The following is a 27,296-nucleotide window of genomic DNA, read 5'->3' as shown; positions in this document are numbered from 1 at the left end:
TTATTGTTAAAAGTCTATAGTCCTGTCTATAATTATCATGAGCAGATTCCATGTGCAGTAGTAATCAGTACCAAGCAGTCCTTATCCTGGGGCCAAAGTCTTTTAAACAGTACATCAAAACAGTCATGTCAGCAAGCAAAGTATTAAATCAAACAAATGTGTTTAAACAAATACTATAGGTATGAAACAATTATTATGGCGAGTTTTTGTTTAGATTTTTACATATTGAGCTGCTTACCTTGTGAGGTTGTCATCCACGTTACCTGAACACAGAAAATAATGCATGTTATTTCCTGATATATTCCCTCTCTGGACAGAACACGGCATGTTGTCAAAACTGTTTGCCCATTGGTAGAACTTACATGTGTTGTCCTGTCATCGAGTCACTGAACTGTGAGACACGGCAACAGTCACTTTTGAAACCTTGACAAGCAATTTCAGTTTATGTCCGTCATAAAACTGGGTTTGACCACGCAAGATTAGTTCTAGTCTTTAGTCTGCGATTTCCAATTTCAAAGAATAATTTACAACCATGCGAGAAAAGATACACACGCTTTTTGTGTTCTTGAGGGAAGGGGAAATGTCTTTATTAAAATCGAGGAGTAACATCCTGCTGATCTGTGGTAAGCTGACATAAGTCACCCAGTACCGCTTGCAGTGATTCTCAAAGTGGGTTGTAAAAAGAAACTCGTAGCATTAAGGACAATTTAAGTGTATTTACAACAAAGTTTGAATTCATAATAACATTGAAAGGAACAGGCCACCGTTTTTCCATACGGAGATATGTCCTTACCTGAGCTTAGACGAGTTGATACATACTTTTGTACTTGCCCTCAGTCACGCAAAACGACCAAAGATGATTTTAACATTCAGCCTCTCCCAATGTATTCCTATAGCTCTAAACAGGGGTGAAGTTAGAAGCGACCACGCACAAAGGCCAGACAGGTACGTATCAACTTGTGCAAGCTCAGGCAAGAACAGATCAGTCTGGAAAAACGGTGGCCTGTTTCTTTAACATGTCTGGTAAGAAGCACATTAGAATATATGTGTAGAAGCAAGATATTTTAGCAAATAAATACATACAAATTTTTCCCTTTTAAAGGAATAGGCCACCGTTTTTACATACTGAGATATGCGCTTACCTCACTTTAGACGTGTTAATATATCCCCGTCTGGTCTTCTGTCCGTGCGCTCTGCCAGGCAAACGGAGCACATACGCAGCCTCTCCCACATATCACATAGCTCCAAAAAAGCTCACGATAGAAGCTACCAAGCTCTTCCACGTGTTCCCTATTTAAATAAAGTTACGTGAAGTGTTTTCATGCGAAGTATATTTACACAGAAATGTAGCATGTCGATTTTATAAGCAAATAAAAAGGGGGACTATATTGTGAAGCGTAATGATACGAGGAGTAAAACGTCCGCGCAGTAGCGTGGTGTCCTGCACTGGTCAGCTCCTCCATCTCCTCCTTCCTCTTCCTCCTGTGCAGCTCCCGCCGAGGCACAACTGTCTTTCAACATCTTGGGAAGAGCTTAGCTGTTAATTTGTTTTATTCTCTATTGAATGTCCATTAGCCAGAACTATAGAAGGCTTGTGTGGCTTAGCAGTAAGTCTTGCCCGGATACCTCCTTGTTAGCCCCTCCTGATGTCTCCACTGTGCTGCAGGTGTGGGGGGGCTCTTGGTGCCTCTTCAGTGTTTCAGAAGAAGAAATTTGCCAGTCTCAGATGTCTTCAGCTCATAATCTAGCTGTTGGTTTAACTTTTAAAAAGCTGCTTTCTTCAGGACCATAATGGACTCTCTGCAGTACAAAAAATATCCCCCAAACCCCACAAAAACAAGGCAAATATGCAAGACACAAAAGCATCCAGTAAAAACAATGTGGAACATAGCCACAAATGCAGATTGTAGAAAAAGGCCAAAAACATGCAGCTGCACCAGCTATATATTCTACTGTTAAATAATCGTGAGTAATTTGATCCTGTTTACAATTTAAAAAGTAAACAGTAAATTTAAACAACCAACTGGGCAATTTAAATAAACCAGAAAGTAATCACAAATCTATTTAATGTCTTTAGTACCTTTTGACAATCGCTTGCGCGCCTCTCCACGTTTGCTCAGCTTCTGCTCAAACTCATTCAACCGAGCAGAGAAGCGACTTCGAAGTTCACGTTGCGCTGATTGTAAATAAACTTCACATGTGGCGCTGCCGCTCTCTTCCCCACAGAGAGGCGGGGCGTGGGCAGCTTCCAGCAATAGTGATTTTTTAAATGTATTTTTATTGGCCTATTAGTACCATTTTTGTACTCAGCAGCAAAACACATACATTGTGATTATTTTATTTGCCATATTATATACAATGAAGGGTGGAAAAGGCAATGTTTAGCTTATGTTATTGTTTTAACATAAATTACTATTGAATGCTACTTAAAGGCACACTGTGTAACATTTTAAAGTTACCAAACCCAAACCTGCTCCTCATGAACTGCTTGACACAAAAGACGCTATTGTTGCAGTGGGTAATCGGTGGAAAAAGAATGGATTTGAATGAGGACCTAACCTATTTAAATCTCATATTATCGCCTTTAGTCACATCTCCATGGCAGAGGTGGGGGGCGTCCCTCTCCCAGTAAAGTTACAGTCAGGTCTGAGGGGGCAACCTGAAATATGCTTCAGTTTGCACATATAGAGTGATATAAATTCTCTGTGTAAGGTCAACTAAAACTGAGCACGGAGCGCTCAACATTGTGGGCAAGTTTCGTGAACTTTGGTGGCGGTGTGCTCCGCTTCACTCCGCTCACAGCTATATGATTCTAAGAGGTCCTTCGCCAGCACTAACGGTGCTCGGGCCTAAAAACCAACAAAACTCAGGCTCAGCCATTGGGGCTCGCGCTCAATGACCCACCTAAATCATTGGGTGCGCGAACTTGTTCCCAAATGATTAAATAGATGTAACCAGGACATCACAAAAGAGTTTTCCTTCTCTTCTCACTCACTCACTCACTCACTCACTCACTCACTCACTCACTCACTCACTCACTCACTCACTCACTCACTCACTCACTCACTCACTCACTCACTCACTCACTCACTCACTCACTCACTCACTCACTCACTCACTCACTCACTCACTCACTCACTCACTCACTCACTCACTCACTCACTCACACACTCACACAGTCTTCCTGGTGTTCCTACACAGTCTCTTATCCAAAAACCAAACAGGTCCTTCCCTTTTTAGTTTACCAAATCTGGCGGGATCGGGCATAGCAAAGGTGGTATATAATAATAGGTCATCTAATAAACCTAATATTGCCAACTTATATCTAAACAAACAGGGTAGGCCTATCTTCATTAATTAATTCATACAAGATTTAATATGTACAAATATAAATAACTCAGAATTTTGAGCATGATTGTGAACAGAACTGAAGACTTTCTTTTAATATGAGTCCTCCTGACTTTTCTTAGGCTTTGTTTTGACAGGAACGTTTTCAGCCAAGAACAAGTTTTGTGAATGCCAAAAACCTTTTTTAAAAGGCGTACGTGTCATGAAATAGTCCCAAAGACTATGAGGGGCAAAAGTGGACCACTCAGTTGAAAGCAGAGGTAGGGAAGAGAGTTCAGCATCCTGAGTCTGGTTGATCAAGCAGTTGTCTTGACTTGACCTGGACTGTAGAATTCGCAGTCTCCTCCTTGAAGGGTGAGACAGGTGGAGTAAATGTTTTGAATATAGGAGCGAGGGGATGATACCAGTGATGCAGCTGGTCAGGATGCGGCCAGAACACTGATTCTCCTCAGATGTTGATATCCCGTCGTTGGTGAGTAGTGGGGTATGACACGTGCACTCTTCAGAAGTCCGCAACTATCTTCATCTGTCGGTGTAGTGGCATCTGATGAGACCGACCACTGTTGTGTCACAGTCATTCGCAAACTCAATGAAGAGGTTTGAGAATTGCGTTTGCGTGAGGTCATGTGTCAGCAGAGTAAACAGGAGGGGGCTCAGCGCACAACCTTGGGGGATTCCTGTACACAGCATGATGTTTCTGACATGTACTGCCTGTCCATATGAAAGTCTATCAGTTTGTACATGAGCTTCTGCAGCAGTCTCTTTGTTTCCAGGTGTGTGAGGGCTGAATAAAAAAGGATGCATGAAGCTCATTCTGTTTATGTTATATGCTGCCTACAGGAGTCCTTGCTCCCCCGTCATGTTGAAACAAAAATCTGTTTGCTCAGGCCACACTACACAAGGACAACTGTGCAATAGCAGGGCGGCATTCTCTTCTATCCAAGCAGCCCTTCTCTCAATCAGTCTGTTCTGACCACACAAGTCCAGCTAATGGGTGTCTGTTTGACTTTCCTCACAGCCCAGCTTTTACCAGGATACCTACCTTCAAAAGCATTTTACACAACAATTTGCTGGTTCAAAGTTCAGATCAAAGTTGTTTTAAGAACACGGTACATCACTATGATAATACTCTTGTACACATTTGACTAATAAGTAGAACAACAGATCTATACATTAACAGAAAGACTATTTCAATATCTATTTTGTTTTTATTGCTGAAGTTAGAAAGGAAGTACCTGCAGTTGGTGTCATCTTTTCTTTTTTCCACATCTCTCCTCAGTGCTGTGACAGCGAGAGCACACACAAAAAACTCCAACACTCCACAGACCAGACATGGACTGACTCCTCCCAGAGCCTCTGAGATTAATGTGTAATCTGTTGTGACAGGGTCGTCTGATATTGTTCCTTTCTAAATTAATCTTCAAAACATTTTCACTTCTAAATTGTTGATGGTTGTGACCTTTTGTGCACAACACTGTATCTGCGATGATTTGGGTCAGAGCACTGATAAGCTTGATGTTGCATAAATCAACATTGTTCTGCATATTAGTGGAGGTCATTGCCCTGCACAGCGCTGTATCCACAATTAAAGCCCCAATGAATGCTAAACTGACTGGTTTTAACTATGTTGTCATATGTTGTGCTTCCCACACGAAAACATACCTGGACGTATGGTTATTTCCTTTGTCTTTTACTCAGGCAGCTTCACCAAACTTGTCCCGATCAGTTCAGAACTTAAATGGACATCACAGACATTTCTAAAGCAAAAACACTGTATAATCAGTTTATAGCTGTTGTTACATCTGAAAGAAAATGCAAATGCCTTTCATGAGTGAAATTCACGTTGAGTCCACTAGATGGCAACATTCAAAGTGTTACCAGTGTTACCAACCAGAGGAACTTGACTCTTCCTATAGTCAATGTACTTTTTATTGAAATTATCATTCTTTATTGCATAACTATTTTATGGCACATCTTTTTTCCATGTAAGAGCTTTCTTCTCAGAGGGACACACCACAGTCAATTGTAACCTAATTTGTTCTGTACAAAGGTTTTTCTACAACAAATGCAAAAATAGAGCTGAAATGTAAAGATACAGAATGTATAGTGTAGTAGCATATAGACAGTAATGGGGGGAACACTTTGAATTTGTATTTAATTAGAATACTGAATACTTACTGAATACTATGTCTGTGAAAGGCGCTATATAAATAAAGATCTTCTTCTTCTTCTTCTTCTTGCCTAAAAATGTATTTTGTAATGTATTCTGTTACATTAGCATTTATATTTATGTATAAATACAGTGTGCACTTACGCCTGTTATGAACTTATTTGCCACTAATTTGGAAGGCAAAAAGAACTTTGCAATATCACACTGGGAACGCAGGGGAGATCACAAAACTTTTCCCTGGTCATTAATATTTTTCCTCTCGATATCATGCAATATGAAGCTAAAATGTAGTGATGGAGTACTATTATAATGAATCCCCTTGATTTTTTTTAAGAAAGTAAATTAATATTTTAAATACCCTCAAGTGAAAGAGTAGTTGTACCTGAATACAGTTACTCAAAATTAGTATTTAGAATACATTCTAAATACATGTATTGCATTACTACCCAGCATGGGCTATAGATTAGCCAGAGTGGTGGAGCAGCAGAGAGGAAAGACCATAACCTTGTCGTGCATATTTTGAGTTCTGGGTCCAAGCTTGCTCTAAGACACTTTTGATGAGGTCTTGATATCTCAGAAGACAGCGCTCCCATCTGCACCCAAGTCCCTGTGATTCAGAACCTGCGATGACAACATATTACTGAGAAATTAGTGTTTCCCCATTCCCATTTCAGCCCTACCCTAAACATTGCAGTGATTGAACAAAACCAAGGTTGCCTTTCAGTGTCTGGAGTGGACCCTAGGGTTTTGTGTGATATCTTTGCAGAGACCTAAGGCTGCTCTTTAATCGTGACACACAGCTTCTCTGAGAGCGGAGTGTCTATTTTATAGGCCTTTGAATCCATGGCAACTGCAGCTTGAATGGGTCATTCAGGATGGCCTCCCCTATCCTCTCTGCCTCTGAAACAAGATCATCAAAGAGATTTGGGCTTGGGGGATTTCATGATTAAGACTGAAGACCATATACACTTTTGATTATATGCTTTAAATTTTAAACACCAGTGCTTGGTAGTTGCTCAAGCAGACAACCATATAAAGTCATATAGAAGGACAGATTTCCCAGCATTCAGTGTGTCATTGAGCAATATAGGCTACATCTACTGCATTTCAGGATTTAAAATGAGAAAAATAAGTGTCACTGAAACTGCAAATAGCCCTAAGCAATCAAATTTAGTATATTGTTAGAATAGCCATGACCGATGTAGCCTAACTATTTACTTTGTAGCAAAGTTAAATTAAAGTAAATACAACAATGGCGTGCAGTGCACTGCAAATCTGTACTTGTCAGTAAAAGTTGTTGCAAAATGATTGATTCATTTCCCATTGGACTGTCAGCATATTTTACTGCTTTCTTGCTGCTTCCCCAAAACTGACTTCCTTTCTGGATTTTGTGTTCTACAGCTTAGTTTCCTGGGCAGATGCGTGATAAACTTCTTCAGTAGACAAATGCAGAAGCCCTTGGAAAACAGAAGCACAGACAGTGTGAAACAGCTCTGCTTGTGTACAAGTCTTTTCACGGTTTAGCGCTGAAGTACATCTCTGACATGTTACAGCCGTATGAACCAACTCGGGCCCTGAGAACCTCAGGGAGGGGTCTCCTGGTGGTTCCCAGAGTGAATAATAAACACAGTGAGGCTCCGTTTCAGTTTCATGCAGCTAAAATCTGGAACAGTCTTCGCGAGGATGTGAGACAGGCCTCAACTGTGACAATGTTCAAATCCAGGCTGAAAACTGTTCTTTTTGCCCATGCATATGACTGAGAGTATTTTATCTGCTCTCTTGCCTTTTAATGTAATTAATGAATGTTATGTTGATGTTTTTATTGATTTTATCTGTAATTTTATGCAACTGTGAAGCACTTTGAATTGCCTTGTGTATGAATTGTGCTCTACAAATAAACTTGCCTTGCCTAATATCAAGGAGTAGGCTATCAAGATGTAAATAATATGCGTAATTGTTTTCCACGCATTTTCATTAATGTCATTCATTCTTCAGATTTTTTCCATACAACCTGTTCAATGATTTGATTGGCTGAAAGAAACAAGTGTATCTCACGTAGCAATGACGTTGCTTTACGAAGACGAATGATGTGGCAAAAATCAAAGGGCGAAAAGAGAGAAATAGTTCCAGCTTTAATAAATTGTGCGTGGGTTAAATTGTTGTCCCTAGCACTTTTTAGATAAATATGTGATAAAACAACACAAATGTAACCATTCCATTAGTCACCTTTGTTCTGTTCTGCGCGTAATCTAGTTGTAAAAGTCTGTATTCCTCCGCCTCACTGAATTCACTTCCATTTCCGGGATGTTTTCTGCGCTGACCAGCCTCCACCGCCATTGCAGGTCCAGGGAGTCGGTGTAGTGGCAGCCAGTGTAGCCAAGGGTAGCCCTCAAAGAAACAGACGAGAAGGGACAAATATAAAGTAACACCAAATTGACAGCACCTAATAAGTAACATTTAGGACTTTAGACTAGGATTTTAGGTTAGCGACTCCTCGGCCGTCCGGCTAGTTTCTGACAGAAAGTATCGTTAGTTGGTTAGCATTTGAAGAAACCCGGAGGAGAGTGAGAGGCACCACCGCCATGGCTCAGATCCTACCTATTCGCTTTCAGGAGCACCTGCAGGTTTGTGCATGAATGAAAGGGTGGCTTGGCAAGGTTGTCTGTCCTTTTCAGTGTCTTGCTTGTCACGGCGAATGATCTCTGACTTAAGCCAATTTTAACAGTAGTGAGTAATGCTAACGAGCTAAGTTAGCTTTTACTGGCTATGCTAACTGGCTTGGTTGGTTGGGTGGATGACGTTTATCTTGGTTAGCATCTAGCCTGACTGCTAACTGCTGTATTATTTGGTACTTTTACTATACTATACTATATTTAAACTCTGCTTGTTATTGTCTAGTTACATTATGCTTGCTTTATTCATAATCCATTGCTCGTGTACCAAAAAATGTTCGTCTTTCTGACACTCTTTACTTGATTTATTTTGAACTGATCAGGTTAATAGATTATCGAAACATATTAGAGTTAGGTTTTTGCTTGATATTTGTGTTAATATCTATAATCTCTATACGATATTTTAGTCATTTTGACACAACTTATTCCTAACCACGTATGAATACCAGCCTGTGGTGGTGAGGCTTTAGTGGTAAGACTAGACTTGGTGTACAGTATGGAAGTGCTTTATGTGCAGCTTTGACATGCTTCGATAATTCATTGTGTCCATACAAAAGAAATCACGTTGGTCGGTTGTAAAAAAAAAAAAAAAACGTCATGTGGTTTGAGGGCTTGTCCTTCAGGCCTCTTCCTTGTTTGGTTAACATCTTGTATGTCTAATATCTTACATTGCTTTTATTGATTATTGTGTGAATTAAATTGCTGACTTCTTATCAAATAGACAGAAATAGGAATGCTGGGCTTGGTAACGATATCCAAAATACTTCCAGAATCCAACAAACTGAATATTTATCCATCTTGATTCTGACACTGTGACCATGGAATACTGGCTTACAAGATATCATGAATAATGGATGAGTCTTTGGTCGCTCAGCCCAGCTTATTACAAGTTATCCGATCTACCATGCCTCATATGTCAAGAAACAAACTGTCCCACTTGATGCGCCTCCACGGGCCGCTCTCTTCTTTGCGCTCCTGTTTTTGACTTGGCTTTCGAAAGTTACTTGCCACTCAATCTATTTCTTACTTTAAGCAACAAGATCATGAAGAAGTTGCTCTAGACTTTTTAACAACCTGCTGACATATTAGAACTACATATGTATGGATTATTACGGTTTATCTAGAAGTTGTCTGTTTGCTTTCTCTGATTTGTGTCACCCCCTACATTTTCCCAGAGAGGGTTCAGTTCTCAGGCCTGTAATGGTGTCTATCATTTCTATGCTGACTATTTCCCATTTAGGAAGTACCCCAGCACCCCCCCCTGACACCCTTGCTTGATTGCCTTAACGATGTCAAGCCAAGGTTTGGTTGACTCAACAATTTTTGAATCTCAATGAAAATAAAACTGAAGTGATCATGTTCAGGGTCGACTCCAGCGCTCCTTCAGCCGAGATTCGACCATTTTTGAAGTTCAAATTATTCAGACTTTCAGTGGGTCTTGCATAGTCAGCTTTTATTTTGTCACATGTGGACTAAGCACTAAGCAAAATGCACTTCACCTACTGCAGTTAGTCTTGTAGCCTTTTAACTGGGGGCAGAAACATGTCACTCCAATCTTTGCGTCTTTACATTGGCTTCCTGTAAATATTAGAAATGAGTATTGTTTTGTGCAGACTGCCCATAGTAAATCATGGGCTTTATCCTACTTTACACTGCTGCACTCGCACTGAGGTCCGAGGGCTGGCTCCTGGTGCCTAAGACGAGAATCTTAACTAGAGGGGGCAAGATCTTCTCTGTGACTAGACTCTGGAACGCTCTGCCCTCCCACGTGGATTGTTATGAGTTTCATCTGAAGACCCACTTTTATTCTGTGGCTGGTCCTCTGTTGTCTTTTTGTATTTTGAGCGACTGATTGAGGCTTATACTTTGCGTATTTCACCCCAAGCAGCACTTTGGAAATGCTCTGTTGGTCAAATGCACTAAATAAAGTGGATTGGCTCATCACAAGGCCATTATGTGTGACAATAAAATCACAACTGATTTCCAACCGCTATGACTAATGCATGATCTGCATATGTTTCATAAATGTTTAAAGTTTTAACATTACTGACAGTGCTGTGACCCAATATCTGATTTGTGCTTTAGGCATCTTCCTAAATAACTTCAGTTCATGCCTTTTAATTATTGCATGTGGAAAATGTTTGATGGATCATGTTGCCCTGTCTCAGTATTGAGCATTGTAGTTTTGTTGACACCAGCTGATTTTATTTTATAGCTGAACTCATAAACTCTTTTTTACTTTGACCAAGGTGCTCATTGAGCCCTCGACTACTGATCATTCTGCTGATCTTGCCTTTTATACATCATCCATCTAAAGAAGTGTAGTACTAGTCTTTTTTTTTACAGATCAAATAGCATATTACACAACCTGTTAAACATTGGTTTGCAGTATACATTCAATGCAGTGATTATTTTGAGAAAAAAAAGTTGAATAATTTTATATTTGCATGTTTGGGCAGAACTTGGAATGTGATTTAAAATGCATGGGCTGAGCTTCATAGGCCGCTGACTCCTCTTGTATAGATTTACCCAGTGGCCTGGTGTTTGCACTGCGTCTCTGTCCTGATGTCCTTGCATATTTGATAACACATGGCCAAGTTGTAAGTTTGTGATAACACATGCTGTGTATAGTATATTATTGTACTGCTTGCCCCAGAGCAGATGCATGTGTCTATTGTGTCATACTCTCTTAGGTGTCACCTTACAAGATTTCCACAGTGCCCTTTGAACTGTGCAGGGACAGGTCCGGCTGATACCTCGTGACACGCTAGTGAGGATTCAGAAATGCTGAACACTTGACATTCTGCTGCCTGAACTGGAGATAAAGAGCTTCTAAAGGAAAGAGGAAACAGCAGAACCAGCTTTAAAGCCTGTAGCCTTTTATCCCTAGAAATGCTATCAAATAATGAAGGCATCGCTGCTGGTCACATGCCCCCCGCTGCAGTCACATGGTTGTGAAGGAGGCAGTGCTTGGACCAGCCTGTTATTTCAGTCTGGGTGTACAATGGGTCCCTGGTTTCCTGTTGTGGAGGACTGCCATCAAGCGCTGCAAGCCTCAGCACATTACAGAGCACATCCTTCCCTGCTCTGCCTTGAACTCAACGGGTGCTGGACTCACAGAGCAGATTTTCTGCTGAGCAAGATGATGCTTTCCTACCAAGGAAGAGCATGCAAGTTAAACTAACAGATGGGACTCTAGAGGAATTGTGCTGAACTGCTATTTTGATATTTTTGTCCATACAACAGAATTCCGGGATTCCTGGCCCATTCCATAATAATTCACGAATAGAGATTTTGTTAAAATACAGATTCACTTATAAGCAGGCAGCTTATTTCTTACATTTACTTTGTGGGTGCTGGGTTTCAGGCCAAGCCTGTACTTCAGTCTGTGCTGTGCTCAGATCAGAGGCACCAGACCAGCGCCGGCCAAAATAAATAAGTGATTTTCCACATTGTTTGTGGCTCCTCTGGTTTGACCTGCTTTCACATAAATACTTCTTCAATGATGTCATGAAGTATTAGCCAATACACAGTTTACACAGCAGGCAACATCTGGGTGGGTGTGAAACTTATTTGGGTGTGCTACTAGACAGAAGCAGACAAAAGATCAACCTTTAAAACAAATGATTTTGTTTGCACAGCAGCAGTGCCTCTACAGACTGCTTTACGTTAAAGTTATTACGGCAAATAACTTCGTAGGTCAGAGGGAAAGGAGTGCAGATCCAGTGTAACTGAGGTCACTCCGTGAAAGCTTCATGCAAACTCTGTGTTATTTCCTCCTCTGTGGGTTACACTTGTTCTGTGAAAGACTTTTAACCCAATGCCATTGAGAAACTGTGTCAGTCGGGGTAAAGAATGTGGGTGGGCTAACGCTGCTGGAGGGTGTGACATTAATTGATAAAAGGTGGACACATTTCGTTGAAGTTCCTGGAACTGTGGTTTGTGTTTGCTGATTAGGATTATGTGACAAAGGCCTGCAGAGCAAAACACACACTTTTGAGCATAAATATGAGGTACTTTAAAGTCATTTTTATATCCCTGTAGCTAAGGGCCGTTATTTGTAGATTGCCCCACTTGCATTTTTACTGGATTGCAAAACTAAGGAAGTTGCAACATCAGACAGAAAATTGGTCTGTCAAGATGTAGTAGTTTCGTTTCCTTCAGATTACCTAACAGCATGTTACTGTTGCTGCTGGAGAAGGAAGTGCATGATTCAAGTTTTTACCAGTGTAATACCTGACACTGTGGCTCCACTCCTACACAGGTTTTTCGTCTGACTTACTCCTAAGTTACTCCATATTATTAGTGGAGAGTGCAGTGTCAGGGACACTATAACAGGCAGGATGTTCCCCTTTTACTAGAATGAAACAATGTTTTCTTTATTTTGGTTTCCCACTGAAACATTTAATTTTAAACATGATTCATGAACTTGGTCTGTTCCCATGTTACAGTAGATGTAGTAGCTTTTTCTTCAGTGGCATTTTAAATGTATAATGAACTAAATGGAGCAAGCATAATCCTTTGCTCCGTTTCAGTACAAACAATATAAAAAAAACACATCAATATTTATTACATCAACAATATTTATAAAAAATATTTGTCACGTAATTTTTTTTTAAATGACACTGACTGCACACATAGTGACTCTATGGGTACTTAACTGGCAATATCATTTCTACAATGCCCTCTCCGAGCCACCACAATCCAGCAGTCTGGGAAACACCCTGATAATAACTAGTAAATAGCTACACCCTGGTACTGGCGTCGTCAGAGTATACACACCTACACATCTCGACCTATTTGTGTAAAAGCAGATCCTGTAATACATTTAATACTGTCACTGTATTAGATTAGAAAGCCTGAAGGTGTTGTACTTTCAAATACTGGTTAGTTTCCTGTCTGGCTTGTGCTCCCTGGACTTGGCGTTATATTTGCTCTCCACCCAAGTGACCGCACTGTCTCATATGACTTCATCACCTGCTGCTGGGGCTAAAGCTATGGCCAAAGTCCACCCATTATTGCAGTTTCACTTACTGCATTTGCCTTTTAATAACTGTATTTGACAATTATTAAAATGGCTATACGATGATATTAAAATGTTAAGCTTTATAACGTGTGTCTTATCTATCACTGTTCTAACTTACATTGTACTTCTTTGCCTTACTTTTCTTTCCTTTTTAAAGCTCCAAAACTTGGGCATAAATCCGGCTAACATTGGCTTCAGCACCCTCACCATGGAGTCGGACAAGTTCATCTGTGTGCGGGAGAAGGTGGGCGAGCAGGCCCAGGTGGTGATCATAGACCTGGCCGACCCCAACACCCCCATTCGCCGGCCCATCTCCGCCGACAGCGCCATCATGAATCCTGCCAGCAAGGTCATTGCACTGAAAGGTATGTAACAGACTTTTGCTGTTAGAATAGCACTTCTCAGAAATATCAGCGTGACTGTTAAAGAATTCAGTGCATTATGTTTGCATTTGGAGTAACTCTGAGGGTCATAAGCAGTCGTGTTTTGAATTAACCTGCCGTATGTTTATGTCCATCACATCCAGCTACCGTAGGTTTCTGCTGTAACAGTTTATCGACCCGCATGTTTTAAAAGGCATTTTAAAAAAAAGATATGAAACTATTTGCTTTGACTTTCTGTTGTTTTTTTTGTTTTTGTCTTTTCTATGTTCTTTTTCCTTTACTGCTTTCTTATATGTTTGCAGACGGTGAGTTGAAATTTAACTACAGTATTGTGGAAGTGAAATCCTGTTTAAAAACAAAACATACATAAGGGGCATAACCTTTTCTGAAACTTAAACTTGAAATTGGTTCAATTCAGTAAATATGAAAGTTAGAGGCAACTTTTGCTGTATCTTCGTGATGTTAAAAAAAAAAAGGCAATGTGTGAATTGTTCAGTAACAGGGTTTATCTTCCACATCTTTATGGCTTGCTGGCATTTCATTGTTTTATAATGTGTTCAAATGAAGTAATTTCAATATATGGGATTTTTTCATGTAATTATCAATTTCCATTTAAAATGTCTGTCATTGTGCAGTAATTGACCAATAGGCATCATTTCACGAGTCTCACCAGCAAAAAGCTAATTACATTTATTAACCTATCACCCTTACATTTAATTAGGACTTTTGGCATACAAATACAAACCTATATTTGGCCCCTATTTAATCAGAAAATCCACGGAGATTTCAGATTCTCTTTCAGGGGAGTCCTTGCCCCAGAGCTGAGGACTTCTCATGTATTTGATGATTTGGGATTTGGTGGATTAGGTCTGAGATTTAAAGCTCACTGGTTGAGGGTTTTAGACCCACCTGCACCCACCACCTACAGTACCTTACTGCTGACTAAAGTGTTTTTCATACTCTGTATGCTATAGCACCTCAGTTAGTCTGATTCCAATTTAAAACGTGTCACCTGACACTGCTGTTTTTCTTGTTATTCATTCCCTTTGATTGTACAAATCATTTTATTTTGCATCCGCTTTTAATAATCTCTCATTCTACAAATATTAATGATTAGTAAACAATTCTCACAGTGCATTAAATCATAAATCAGTTAATCCAACTAATGACAAAGTCCAGGTAAGTAATGCACTTTGAGTAATTAATTAAATTATTCGTTGATTGTTCATTTGTCTGAATCAGAAGTGACTTCAAGTGATCAGCTCCACTTTGGGCTAGACTGAGTTTTGTTTATATCATAATATTGTTCTGTTTGCTTTTCTCATGAGGTGTTTCTTGCTTCTACTTGCTGCTGACTGCTTACCAGTAGATTATGTTGGGGTGGGTTCAGGTATTCAAAAACTAAATTAGATTAATATGATTATACTACTACTATACTAAATACTGATTTCTTTGGGCTATACAAGAGTTGGCATCAGTCTAACTCCCAAAATGGTCAGCATTTATTAGGAAGAGTCCTGCATATATTTCAGACCTGGTTCATTTTGCTGAAAAATCAATACAAAAACATAAACGTTGACACAGTGGAAACATTAATTAGTCTGTCCTTTCTGTGTTTTGACTTTGTCAATTGTCTCAGGACAACTGAGATAAGATTTCACCGCCTCCGACACTGCATGTATGGCACCTTCTGTCAGTCATGGCGCCATTGCTTGATGAACTTTATACCATGACTGCTACTTTTTTAAATTGTTTCTTTCATTCTACTAGAATATGTTTCCTGTTGCTTTTATGTGTGTTGCTAGAAACTTCGGTGAAAATTAATCATGGATTAAGACTAAGCCGTTTTTATTCTTTTAGCTGCCAAAACTCTTCAGATCTTCAATATTGAGATGAAGAGCAAGATGAAGGCCCACACGATGACGGATGATGTGACCTTCTGGAAGTGGATCTCCTTGAACACTGTTGCTCTTGTGACTGACAACGCCGTGTACCACTGGAGCATGGAGGGAGACTCGCAGCCAGTCAAAGTCTTTGACCGCCACTCCAGCCTCGCCGGCTGCCAGATCATCAACTACCGCACTGACGCCAAGCAGAAATGGCTCTTACTTATTGGTATCTCAGCACAGGTAACGCACCAATAAACTGATCACTGTTTCTTATAGGGCTGCACAACATATCGCCACTTTATCATAATATTAGGTGACTATTTTTATATCGGTAAAATCACAGCAATGGTTGTCTTTTTCTGTTGAACAAAAACCCTTTGTAACCTAAATATGTTTAGTCAGGACAATTTCATTCAACTCAGTAATTCAGCTTATATTTAATGTAACAGTAATATATAATAATATTGTTATTGTTGGCACTCAAAACAGCTATTACATATTGCAGTTTCTGTCATCCAGCCCCACCTACCAAGTGCCTCAGTTATTTCTGAAGAGATTCTATATTTACACTGTGCCTTAATTCACTTTCAGCAAAATCGTGTGGTTGGAGCCATGCAACTTTATTCTGTAGACAGAAAGGTTTCCCAGCCCATTGAAGGCCACGCTGCCAGCTTTGCCCAGTTCAAGATGGAGGGCAATGCAGAGGAGTCCACATTGTTCTGTTTCGCTGTCAGAGGCCAGGCTGGCGGAAAGGTAATGACAGCAAAACCAAAACAACTTCATAATTCATCTGAAAAACGTATCCCCAGCTCGTGTTAATAGTTTGCTGTGTTCCACAGTTGCACATCATTGAAGTTGGAGCCCCACCAACCGGGAACCAGCCTTTTCCAAAGAAAGCAGTAGATGTCTTCTTCCCCCCAGAAGCACAGAATGACTTCCCCGTGGCCATGCAAGTATGTAACATTTGTCATGGTGTAACAATAAAAAGATAATATTCAGTTAGTTCTTAAAGTGTCTGAATTTTCTGAATAAAAAGAGAACATATTTTAGGAAGTCTTTGCTGCCAGGGGTAGATGGGAGAGTTTTTGATGCTTTTATTGCTCAGTGGGCCTCAGAAAGTCAGTGTCAGGGAGGATATTGCTTTGCATGAATGAAAGAACTTTACTCCAGGTATGTTTTTGATGAAGGAACATCACTGTTGCGTGGTAGAAAGCAAAAACGGAGGGTAGTATATTTCTCAAAAGAAAAAAAGTGTTGCTTTATATCTTCTGTGCAGTATTTTCTGTGCTCTGTATTTTTAATGTGACCATAATCACTGACAAAATCATTTGTTCTTGCAGATAAGCGAGAAAAATAACGTGGTTTTCCTCATTACTAAATACGGCTACATCCACCTGTACGACTTGGAGACTGGTACCTGCATCTACATGAACCGCATCAGTGGAGAGACCATCTTTGTCACTGCTCCACATGAGGCCACCTCAGGCATTATTGGAGTCAACAGAAAGGGCCAGGTAAGAATGAATATACATCCTTGATGATGTGTGAAACTGGAAGAAACGTTCCGCCTAATGCTTTGATATGGAGACAAACTAGTGTGTTATTATGGGCCTTACTAGACGTATAACATACAACACCACTGTATTAGCTGTATAAACTAAAATTAGCCAAACTCTAAACATGAGTAGCGCTTGTAACAGCAACAACTGCAGTTTGTCTGTCATTATGAGCAAGTTCAGACTTTGCCCAGAATTAATGGAGATAATCTAGACCAGTGATTCTCAACTGGTAGGTCAATATTTTCCTCCACTTGAAACGACATGGAAACTGTAATTGCAATTAGGTTGTTTTGATCTTAATTTCAGGCTTAAATCAAAGGCATATCTGCTGCTGCTTTGATAAAAATGGAAAAAGTCAATATTTTATTACGACATATAACAAATTACATTTTTATTTGGGCTTGTCATCCTTGGGTAATGGTGGGTCCCAACCACTTGAGGAACGCTCTAGACACAGTTTCTTATGGCCCTTGTTGAACCAGATGAAAACTAGACCCAACCTGCTGATGAATAATGTTCCAGTCGGGCCACACAGGCCATGAATAATTGAGCAAAGAGGTGAAAACTGATCTGAGGCTGTGACGTTTGGGCTGTGCACTACGTTTGTTTTTGTCTCTACAATCTTTACCTTCACACCGTGTCAATCAGACTGTTTTAGCTCTCGCTTATCGCTGGCCTGGACAATGTCAAGAGAATTTAGTGCAAAATTAGCACATGATTCCTAGTCACAGGTTCTGACTGGTGCACTTAATCCTCTTAGAGCTCCTTCTCTCCTTGTAATCACTACCTCTACGTCACCAGCACGTATAGGTTACCCAACATGGGATTTGGGAATCAAAGTTTTATTTCTTCCCATTTGCCTTTTTTATATATATTATGAGTTTCTCAAAGACTGTGGTCACACTGTCGTCATGATTCATTCACTCTAAACTCGGTAGTGGTAAGCTACTGTAGCCACAACTGCCCTGGGGTAGACTCAAGGAAGCGAGGCTGCCAATTTGTGCTATCGGCCCCTCTGATCACTACCAACCACTCACTCACTGCATTCACCCCAGGCTTCCTGATGTTACTAAACAGCTTCCTATCTAAGTACTGCCAGGCCTTTATCTGCTTAGCTTCCGATTTATGACGGGATCAGGCACTAGTATTTATGTACTTTACAACCACCATGTACTGTTGTATGCTCCAATGCTGTCTCGTTGCTGATTATTTTTTAATGACAATGACAATAAACATTGATTGATAGCAAAGGCGATTTGACCCCAATATAGGTATTATCCAAGTCTACCTTCAATGTTCAAAACTGGCTAATAAATGTGCTTTCGTGTAAGTAACCTCAACCCATTCTGCCGTTGAGTTCAGCATGCGTTGCCTCCTTCTTTAATCCTTCTCTTTGATCTGGGTTGACTTCTTTCAAAAGCTACATTGACCTATTTTCAAAGTATGAAAACCCTTCACTGCACTTACTGTTAGTTTTATCGCAGACTTCTGCATTTTTGTTTTGTTGGTGGGATATGTATAATTGAAAGAACATTGTTAGTGTTTTAAAGATTGCATAACTTTAAAAAAAAAAATCTCTTCTGAACAGGTGCTTTCTGTCTGTGTGGAGGAAGAGAATATCATTCCCTACATCACAAATGTGCTACAAAACCCTGACCTGGCTCTTCGTTTGGCTGTTCGCAACAATTTGGCTGGCGCTGAAGAGCTCTTTGCGCGCAAGTTTAACAACCTTTTTGCTGCTGGAAACTACTCTGAGGCTGCTAAAGTTGCTGCAAACGCTCCAAAGGTACCCATACCCCTTGATTAGTCATTGTTATATGTAAAGAGAAGAGCTGAAAAGTGCTGATAAGCTTTATGTTTTGGCCCCTAGGGAATCCTGCGTACTCCAGACACCATCCGTCGCTTCCAGAGTGTTCCTACACAGCAAGGCCAGACCTCTCCACTTCTGCAGTACTTCGGGATTCTTCTGGACCAGGGCCAGCTCAACAAGTTTGAATCTCTGGAGCTCTGCAGGCCTGTACTCCAGCAAGGCCGAAAGCAGCTGCTGGAGAAGTGGCTGAAGGAAGACAAGGTATTCGCAGCCTCCGTGTTAGTGGCTACAAACAGGAAAGGGCTTTTCCTGAGCCGCAATTTTGTTTACACAATTTCCCCATTATCTCAGATTGTATGAGATCATGTGTTTATGAAAGCGATTAAGTCTAATTCTTGGAGGAAACCTGTTGAGCTTGGGAACAACTTGCATGCATCTTCTCCGACATACTGTATTATTAAATCACTGTTAAATTATGTTTCAGCTTGAGTGCTCAGAAGAACTGGGTGACCTGGTGAAAGCAGTGGATCCCACTTTGGCTCTTAGTGTCTACCTTAGAGCAAATGTGCCCAACAAGGTCATTCAGTGCTTCGCCGAGACTGGCCAGTTCCCAAAGATTGTACTCTATGCAAAGAAGGTCTGTGTTCTGGTTGTTAGATACAATATGGTTATGGCAGTTTGTAGTAATTATGGCACTTTTAGGTGGGATATACACCTGACTGGATCTTTCTGCTGAGGAATGTGATGAGGATAAACCCCGAGCAAGGACTGCAGTTTGCCCAGATGCTTGTTCAAGATGAGGAGCCTCTGGCTGACATCACACAGGTTTGACTTTGTTCCATTATTACAGTTTCAGCTCTTTGGAAGTTATATATTGAACAAAATTAAAAGCTATAACTTAAGGGATTTGCAGCTGTCCATTAGCGTGGTTGCCTTAGTTGTTCGAGTGGTGCACAAGATGCATGTCTTTAAAGGTAAACCTTTCTGTGTGTACAGATTGTGGACGTGTTCATGGAGTACAACTTGATCCAGCAGTGCACTTCCTTCCTCCTCGATGCTCTTAAGAACAACCGCCCAGCAGAGGGACCACTGCAGACTCGCCTGCTAGAAATGAACCTCATGCATGCGCCTCAGGTAAACATCCACATTTTTAAACATTTGTTTATAGAACCAACGTGGTTTCTTCTGTATATCATAATAACTGTTTGATGTTATCCTTGTAGGTTGCAGATGCTATATTGGGCAATCAAATGTTTACCAACTACGATCGTGCCCACATTGCCCAGCTTTGTGAAAAAGCCGGCTTGTTGCAGAGAGCATTGGAGCACTACACAGACCTTTATGACATCAAGCGGGCCGTGGTGCACACACACCTTCTGAACCCAGAGGTACACGTCCAATACCATCTATTGCACATCTGACTGTTAGAAGGGTCAATATAATAACATGTGTTCCTCTGATCGTCAGTGGCTGGTGAACTTCTTCGGCTCTTTGTCAGTGGAGGACTCTCTGGAGTGCCTGAGGGCCATGCTGTCAGCCAACATCCGTCAGAACCTGCAGATCTGTGTCCAAGTGGCATCCAAGTACCACGAGCAGCTCTCTACACAGTCCCTGACTGAACTTTTTGAGTCTTTCAAGAGCTTTGAAGGTGTTGCTTCACCTGTTTTCTTAATCTACTTTAAAAAAAACAAAAAAATCTGCATACTTGAGTTAAGCAAATGTCACGTGTTTTTATTGATTCGTTATTGCGTGCTGTGGGCATTATTAATTTGAAACTAAATTTTGTAATTTTGTGTACAGGTTTGTTTTACTTCCTTGGCTCCATTGTGAACTTCAGTCAGGATCCTGAAGTCCACTTCAAATACATCCAGGCGGCTTGCAAAACAGGCCAGATCAAAGAAGTGGAGAGGATCTGCAGAGAGAGCAACTGCTATGACCCTGAGCGTGTCAAGAACTTTTTAAAGGTAACGATGCCGCATCCAAGAGACACATTTTTTTAGTAAAGGGCTACTGTCATGGTTTGAGAACGCAGATAAACTATATTTGTTCTCTTTTTTGTTTTGTTTTGTATCAGTTCTTTCAGTTTGGTGTTTGATTCAGATAAAGTAATTTAGTCTTCCATGTACTATATTAACTTTTGTACTTTCCTCCATCTTTGTAATGGCAGGACATATCTGAGGTAAAGTTATCCTTCCTCCAGTGAAAAACATCCCTGACCCTCCACCCTGAACCCATGAGTGTGTTTAATTGGACTTAACATTTGTATGGTGCTGTACTATTCATAACAAGCCCATACATATGATGTGTTCCCAGCGCTGTTAGAACTACAGTAGTTGACGTAGCTGGATGTTGCGCATTTTAATGTAGAAGTAAAATTAGACTTGTGCGCAGTCTGTAGAAAAAGGTAGAAGTAAAGGAAGTATGTGTGCATAGTTCTCTATTCAGCGCAGCATGTGGCCAGATCATAGGGAATGCACAACAGACCTAGTGTCATCAATTGTGGATGTATCTACCTTGTGGTAAAGTGTTTAGTCCAAATGTCCTCTTATCCAGCATTTGTAAATCTATTTTTAACATGTAAGTGTGAAGTTGTAATTGTTTATTTGAAATTAAGTGTATTATAACTACTTTCTTTTTTTCTTAATGAACAGGAAGCCAAACTGACTGACCAGCTCCCACTGATCATCGTCTGCGATCGTTTTGACTTTGTCCATGACCTGGTGCTTTATCTTTATCGCAACAGCCTGCAGAAATACATTGAGATCTATGTGCAGAAGGTAAGCTTTGTCTTCACACAGATGGTAACTACTGCAAATGCAAATCTTCCTGTTATGTAATATGATGTATACTTTTTAATTAGGTCAATCCTAGTCGTCTGCCTGTTGTGGTTGGAGGACTTTTGGATGTGGACTGCGCTGAAGACGTCATCAAGAGCCTGATCCTTGTTGTTAGAGGACAGTTCTCCACGGATGAACTTGTGGCTGAAGTGGAAAAGCGAAACCGGTATGTATCGATTTGCTCTCTAAACTGGGACAACATGCTCAGTATTGGACCAAACGCAGCCCCTGACTCAACCCATCAAACCCTTGACCTCATCTGCTTCTACTTTCAGACTGAAGCTGTTGTTGCCTTGGCTGGAGTCTCGCATACATGAAGGTTGTGAGGAGCCTGCTACCCATAATGCATTGGCCAAGATTTACATTGACAGCAACAACAATCCTGAGCGGTTCTTAAGGGAAAACCCATTCTACGACAGCCGTGTGGTTGGAAAGTACTGCGAAAAGAGGGACCCCCATCTTGCATGTGTGGCTTACGAGAGAGGGCAGTGCGACCAGGAGTTGATCAATGTGAGAATCATTGATAGGATGCGTTTTGTTTTTGTTGTGATAAAATGTACTAAACATGTGTTGTTTGCTCCAGGTTTGCAATGAGAATTCTCTTTTCAAAAGCTTGTCTCGTTACTTGGTTCGTCGCAAAGACCCTGATCTTTGGGCCAGTGTTCTCCTGGAGAGCAATCCCTTCAGACGGCCACTTATTGATCAGGTATGTCTAAACTTCACTATGAATGTGGCCACTCAATCAATACATTTGAGAAAGTCTAATGGTGGTTGCCTCTGCTTTTAGGTTGTGCAAACCGCCTTGTCAGAAACCCAGGACCCAGAGGAGGTTTCTGTCACAGTCAAGGCTTTCATGACAGCTGACCTGCCTAATGAGCTTATTGAGCTCCTGGAGAAAATTGTATTGGATAATTCTGTCTTTAGTGAACACAGGTATCTACATATTATATATTTCATAATATTGAATTGTGTTTTGTATGTTTTTTACTCAATTTACATTTTCGCATCAAACAGAAATCTTCAGAACCTGCTGATTCTGACGGCAATCAAAGCAGACCGCACACGTGTGATGGAGTACATCAACAGGCTGGACAACTATGACGCTCCTGATATTGCAAACATTGCAATTAGCAATGAACTTTTTGAGGAGGCCTTTGCCATCTTTAAAAAATTTGATGTCAATACCTCAGCTGTACAAGTACGTCTTTTAAGCATTTTCTCTATTTTATACCTTTACAAAAATTAATTGGTTGCATTATTTCCCCCAAGGTGCTTATTGAACATATTAGCAATTTGGACAGAGCATATGAATTTGCAGAACGCTGCAATGAACCAGCAGTCTGGAGCCAGCTGGCCAAAGCCCAGTTACAAAAGGGTTTGGTCAAGGAGGCTATTGACTCTTACATCAAAGCTGATGATCCTTCTGCGTATATGGAGGTAGTACAGGCTGCTGATAAGAGCGGTAAGAAATGTTGCTTAAAATAGTCTTTATACTCTACATTGTCTTAAGACACTACAACAAAAGTGTAAGTAAACAGACATTTAAATGGCCTCAACCACAATATTTCTGTGTAGGAAACTGGGAGGACTTGGTCAAATTTCTTCAGATGGCGCGCAAGAAGGCCCGTGAATCATACGTGGAGACAGAGCTGATCTTTGCTTTGGCCAAAACAAATCGCCTGGCGGAACTGGAGGAGTTTATTAATGGACCAAACAATGCACACATCCAACAGGTTAGATACTTTTATTTAGTTTGCATAGATATTTTTAGAAATGCTGTAGCTGGCACTTACCTTTTTGGTGTTTTACACATAGGTTGGAGACAGATGCTATGATGAAAAAATGTATGAGGCTGCTAAGCTGCTGTACAACAACGTCTCCAACTTTGGCCGTTTGGCCTCAACACTTGTGCACCTTGGAGAGTATCAAGCAGCTGTGGATGGCGCTCGTAAGGCCAACAGCACACGTACCTGGAAGGAAGTGTGCTTTGCCTGTGTGGATGGAGAGGAGTTCAGACTGGCCCAGATGTGTGGCCTCCACATTGTAGTTCACGCTGATGAACTGGAGGAGCTCATCAACTATTACCAAGTAAGACAGAACAGAAGTCTATTTAGACTCTTGGAGCCTCTTCCACATAATGACCTCCTCTTTCTGTCTCTGCCAGGACCGAGGGTACTTTGAGGAGCTAATCACTATGCTGGAGGCCGCCCTGGGCTTGGAGCGTGCTCACATGGGCATGTTTACAGAACTGGCCATTCTTTACTCCAAGTTTAAGCCACAGAAGATGAGAGAGCATCTAGAGTTGTTCTGGTCCAGAGTTAACATCCCCAAGGTCCTAAGAGCAGCAGAACAAGCCCACCTGTGGGCTGAGCTTGTATTCCTCTATGACAAATATGAAGAGTTTGACAATGCTATCATTACCATGATGAATCATCCTTCAGACGCCTGGAAGGAGGGCCAGTTTAAAGACATCATCACTAAGGTTGTTATTGTTAACCTTCAATTCATGTGTTTTTGTCAATACTTTCTTACTGTTGTTTGTAAGTTATTGTTTTGCTAAAAAATGTATTATTGTTTTTTATCATTGTAGGTTGCAAATGTGGAACTGTACTACAAAGCCACCCAGTTTTATTTGGAGTTCAAGCCCTTGTTACTGAATGATTTGCTCATAGTGCTTTCACCGAGACTGGATCACTCCCGCGCTGTCAACTTTTTCTCCAAGGTCATTGTGAATTACCTTTTAACTAAATCTAAAAATAGTTTGCATCTAGTGTATTAATTTGGATTTGTATCTGCAGGTTAAACAGTTGCCTTTGGTTAAACCATACCTGCGATCAGTGCAGAACCACAACAACAAATCTGTCAATGAAGCACTTAACAACCTCTTCATTGTAGAGGAGGATTATCAAGTAAGAACAAAAAATGCAAATGGTAATTTTTTTATTTTTGCTGCTACTCTCGGATGTAAATGTTTTTCTTTTCTTCCATTAGGCACTTAGAACCTCAATAGATGCATATGACAACTTTGACAACATCTCACTGGCCCAGCGCATGGAGAAGCATGAGCTGATCGAGTTCAGAAGAATTGCTGCTTATCTCTTTAAGGGAAATAATCGCTGGAAACAAAGTGTGGAGCTTTGCAAGAAGGATAAGCTCTACAAGGTTTGTTTTTGTTCTCTCCAATGCCTGACATTGTTCACTCTACCAGATGTAATATATGACGAGACATCTGTGGCATTTGTTCTTGTAGGATGCCATGCTCTACGCGTCTGAGTCCAAAGACACAGAGCTTGCCGAGGAGCTGCTGGCCTGGTTCCTACAGGAGAACAAGAAGGAGTGTTTTGCTGCCTGCCTCTTCTCCTGCTATGACCTCCTGCGGCCTGATGTGGTGCTGGAGACGGCATGGAGACACAACATCATGGACTTTTCTATGCCATATTTCATCCAGGTCATGAGAGAATACCTCAGCAAGGTGAGTTGGAGTTGTGCAAGTTTAAGTCGTAAACCTTTATGCATCTAATGTCTGCCAAAAGAGCCACTTGAAATGATGCTCACAAACTGAACTATAACTGTAAAGTTATATCAATGAATATTTCCTTATCCTTTTCCATTTCAGGTTGATGCAATTACGAATCAGGTGAAAGTGCAAAAAGTCTTGGTTTAACCTGAAAGTTTAGTTCAAAGAATGACCTTGTATTTGCATGAAGAGCTATTTTGCATAATACTGGATGTTTTAAAACTCCGAAACAATTCATAGATTTCGTTTACTGGCAAGTCAAAGATAGAAAAATGTTTCATAAGCCATAATTTCACATTTTGGATACAATACCAATCTTCTAATCGTAGAACACATAAATTGCACAAGCATGTAAAACACCTGAAAATGATTTTGCAATGTTGGTTACTGTTGTCACAAAATAGGTCAATTGAGCTGCCTGTTGTTTGCTGTAGATTTTGAATTTGCATGTTTTCAATCATGCTTTTGAGCATATGTTTCAAAACGAAACTCGTATTGGCATGGGAGTTTGCTTTATGGTAGATGTATTGCTAAACAAAAGCCTCTTGTCATACTTAAAGTGTATTATTATACGATAAAAACAAACTGGAGATCAGAGGAAGTTCAGGCTAAGAGTGTATTTCATGTTGCTAAGTTTGCGGCACCAACAGACTGGTTTTGTGGCATTCAGCTTTGAGGTTTGTGATTTTTATTATCATTGATGTGTTTTTTTGTTTTTGTTTTTATAGGTAGATAAACTAGAAACATGTGAGACCGTGAGGAAAGAGGAAGAGCAGGCAACAGAGACGCAACCTATTGTTTATGGTAAGTCAAACTGTCCTTTAGAGCTGGGTATGGTCTTGGGGGTTACATTACTACTGGTATTGGCTATAATGTTAGCCCAGGAATGCGCAGATGTAGTTTTGTTAGTCTCGCCTAGTACATTAGATTTTGATGCCTGGCAGGTCCTCAGCCAGCATCAAAGTTACACGATTGTCTCCACTCAAAACACATCCATTAAAAATCTACGTAAACTTTGTGTCCCGGCAGGCACACCACAGCTGATGTTGACGGCAGGCCCCAGTGTTCCTGTGGCGCCTCAACAAGCCTATGGATATGGGTACCAGGCCCCTGCGGGTTATGCTCAGCCGGCTGCTCAGCCAGGTTTTGGCTATGGCATGTAAGGCCCAAGAGTCACCTCTCCACGAACAGGCTGGAGCTACCATCCATCGCCCACAGTCCTTCACCAGACCTCTGCCTTTCAGGATACAAAACACCAACATCGTTTTTATTTTGTACTTTCCCATTTTGCTATGAAGGACTTTTTCTGTTTAACATAAGTAAATCACAAAGATTACTTTTTCCACATTCCATACTGATGAGATTACTTGTCTTCTGTCATTTTTGAATGGGTAATGGCTAGTGTACATTGGGGAAGGGGCATTGGAAGAGCGAGCCCTCTTCAATAAAAAAGGTCTTTTGTGAAGCATCTGATTTGCACTCTGTAGTAAGAAGAAATGTAGAACCTCTTGATGTGTGAGCAGCTTTTTCTGTCCACCTGTAAAATTCATTTATTGTATATTCAAACAGTTTGTAATTGAATATAAAACTGCCGCTTCCAGTACCACAATCCTGAAACACTACTTTTATTCTCACTTGCTTCATGGCAAATGACACAGTTTTAATATAAAGTTTTCTTTCCAGCAATGCCTGTGCAAGATGTCCATTGCATCTGCGTTAATTGATTGTGCTTTAATTACTGCTTGTATGTGGGGGCATTTGGGCATCAGGGATAATCGATCTGTTTGACTGACGCGTTCTCGCCCCCCATTCTACCGCAGTGTTTTGCTGGATGATTCATGGTTCCTGTCTGATTGCAAGAATAATTTCTGAAGAACCTTGCTTTTAATGTTGACCAACTCATTCATTTCAGAAATTATGTTGCAGGACGTGGTTATATGAAGTTTTTATGATAGGCTTGTCTATACAAAATTAACATCGAACTTATCTGAATGACTTTAGAATTAAGGCAATGCACTTATAAGGATTGATTGTGCATAATCAGGATTATATTGAATGAAACTGCAGTTTTGTTTTCCACTCAAA

The 27,296-nt window shown here is 40.6% G+C and overlaps 2 protein-coding genes across 3 annotated transcripts in view; one reads left to right on the top strand and one right to left on the bottom strand.

Annotated features, from left to right (window-relative positions):
- The window catches only part of nherf4b (NHERF family PDZ scaffold protein 4b), a gene marked incomplete at both ends in the record, with an annotated part of 9,398 nt that extends 1,543 nt beyond the window's left edge, over nucleotides 1-7,855 (bottom strand). The window contains 2 exons of the mRNA XM_079566696.1: nucleotides 239-263; nucleotides 7,840-7,855. Coding sequence (XP_079422822.1) covers nucleotides 239-263; nucleotides 7,840-7,855 — 41 coding nt within the window. The remainder of the gene's footprint in view (nucleotides 1-238; nucleotides 264-7,839) is intronic.
- cltca (clathrin, heavy chain a (Hc)) lies at nucleotides 7,834-27,296 on the top strand. Of its 2 annotated transcripts, XM_079565713.1 has the most exons (31): nucleotides 7,834-8,142; nucleotides 13,374-13,581; nucleotides 15,460-15,728; nucleotides 16,080-16,241; nucleotides 16,328-16,441; nucleotides 16,829-17,002; nucleotides 18,636-18,833; nucleotides 18,918-19,118; nucleotides 19,342-19,494; nucleotides 19,560-19,682; nucleotides 19,854-19,991; nucleotides 20,081-20,245; nucleotides 20,325-20,505; nucleotides 20,658-20,821; nucleotides 21,509-21,634; nucleotides 21,718-21,860; nucleotides 21,970-22,204; nucleotides 22,278-22,400; nucleotides 22,482-22,627; nucleotides 22,709-22,892; nucleotides 22,964-23,156; nucleotides 23,270-23,427; nucleotides 23,510-23,782; nucleotides 23,859-24,176; nucleotides 24,285-24,416; nucleotides 24,493-24,603; nucleotides 24,686-24,856; nucleotides 24,945-25,166; nucleotides 25,311-25,331; nucleotides 25,940-26,015; nucleotides 26,241-27,296. In XM_079565713.1, exons 1-31 carry the CDS (start codon nucleotides 8,101-8,103, stop codon nucleotides 26,372-26,374), a joined length of 5,058 nt encoding a protein of 1,685 aa, XP_079421839.1. In that variant the 5' UTR covers nucleotides 7,834-8,100; the 3' UTR covers nucleotides 26,375-27,296. The 2 variants fall into 2 exon arrangements, with proteins under 2 accessions (XP_079421839.1, XP_079421840.1); XM_079565714.1 differs by lacking the exon at nucleotides 25,311-25,331.

Source organism: Gobius niger, assembly GCF_951799975.1.
Source record: "Gobius niger genome assembly, chromosome: 11".
Taxonomy (NCBI): domain Eukaryota; kingdom Metazoa; phylum Chordata; class Actinopteri; order Gobiiformes; family Gobiidae; genus Gobius; species Gobius niger.
Note: the sequence above shows the minus strand (reverse complement) of the source record. Positions and strands in the feature narration are given on the sequence as shown.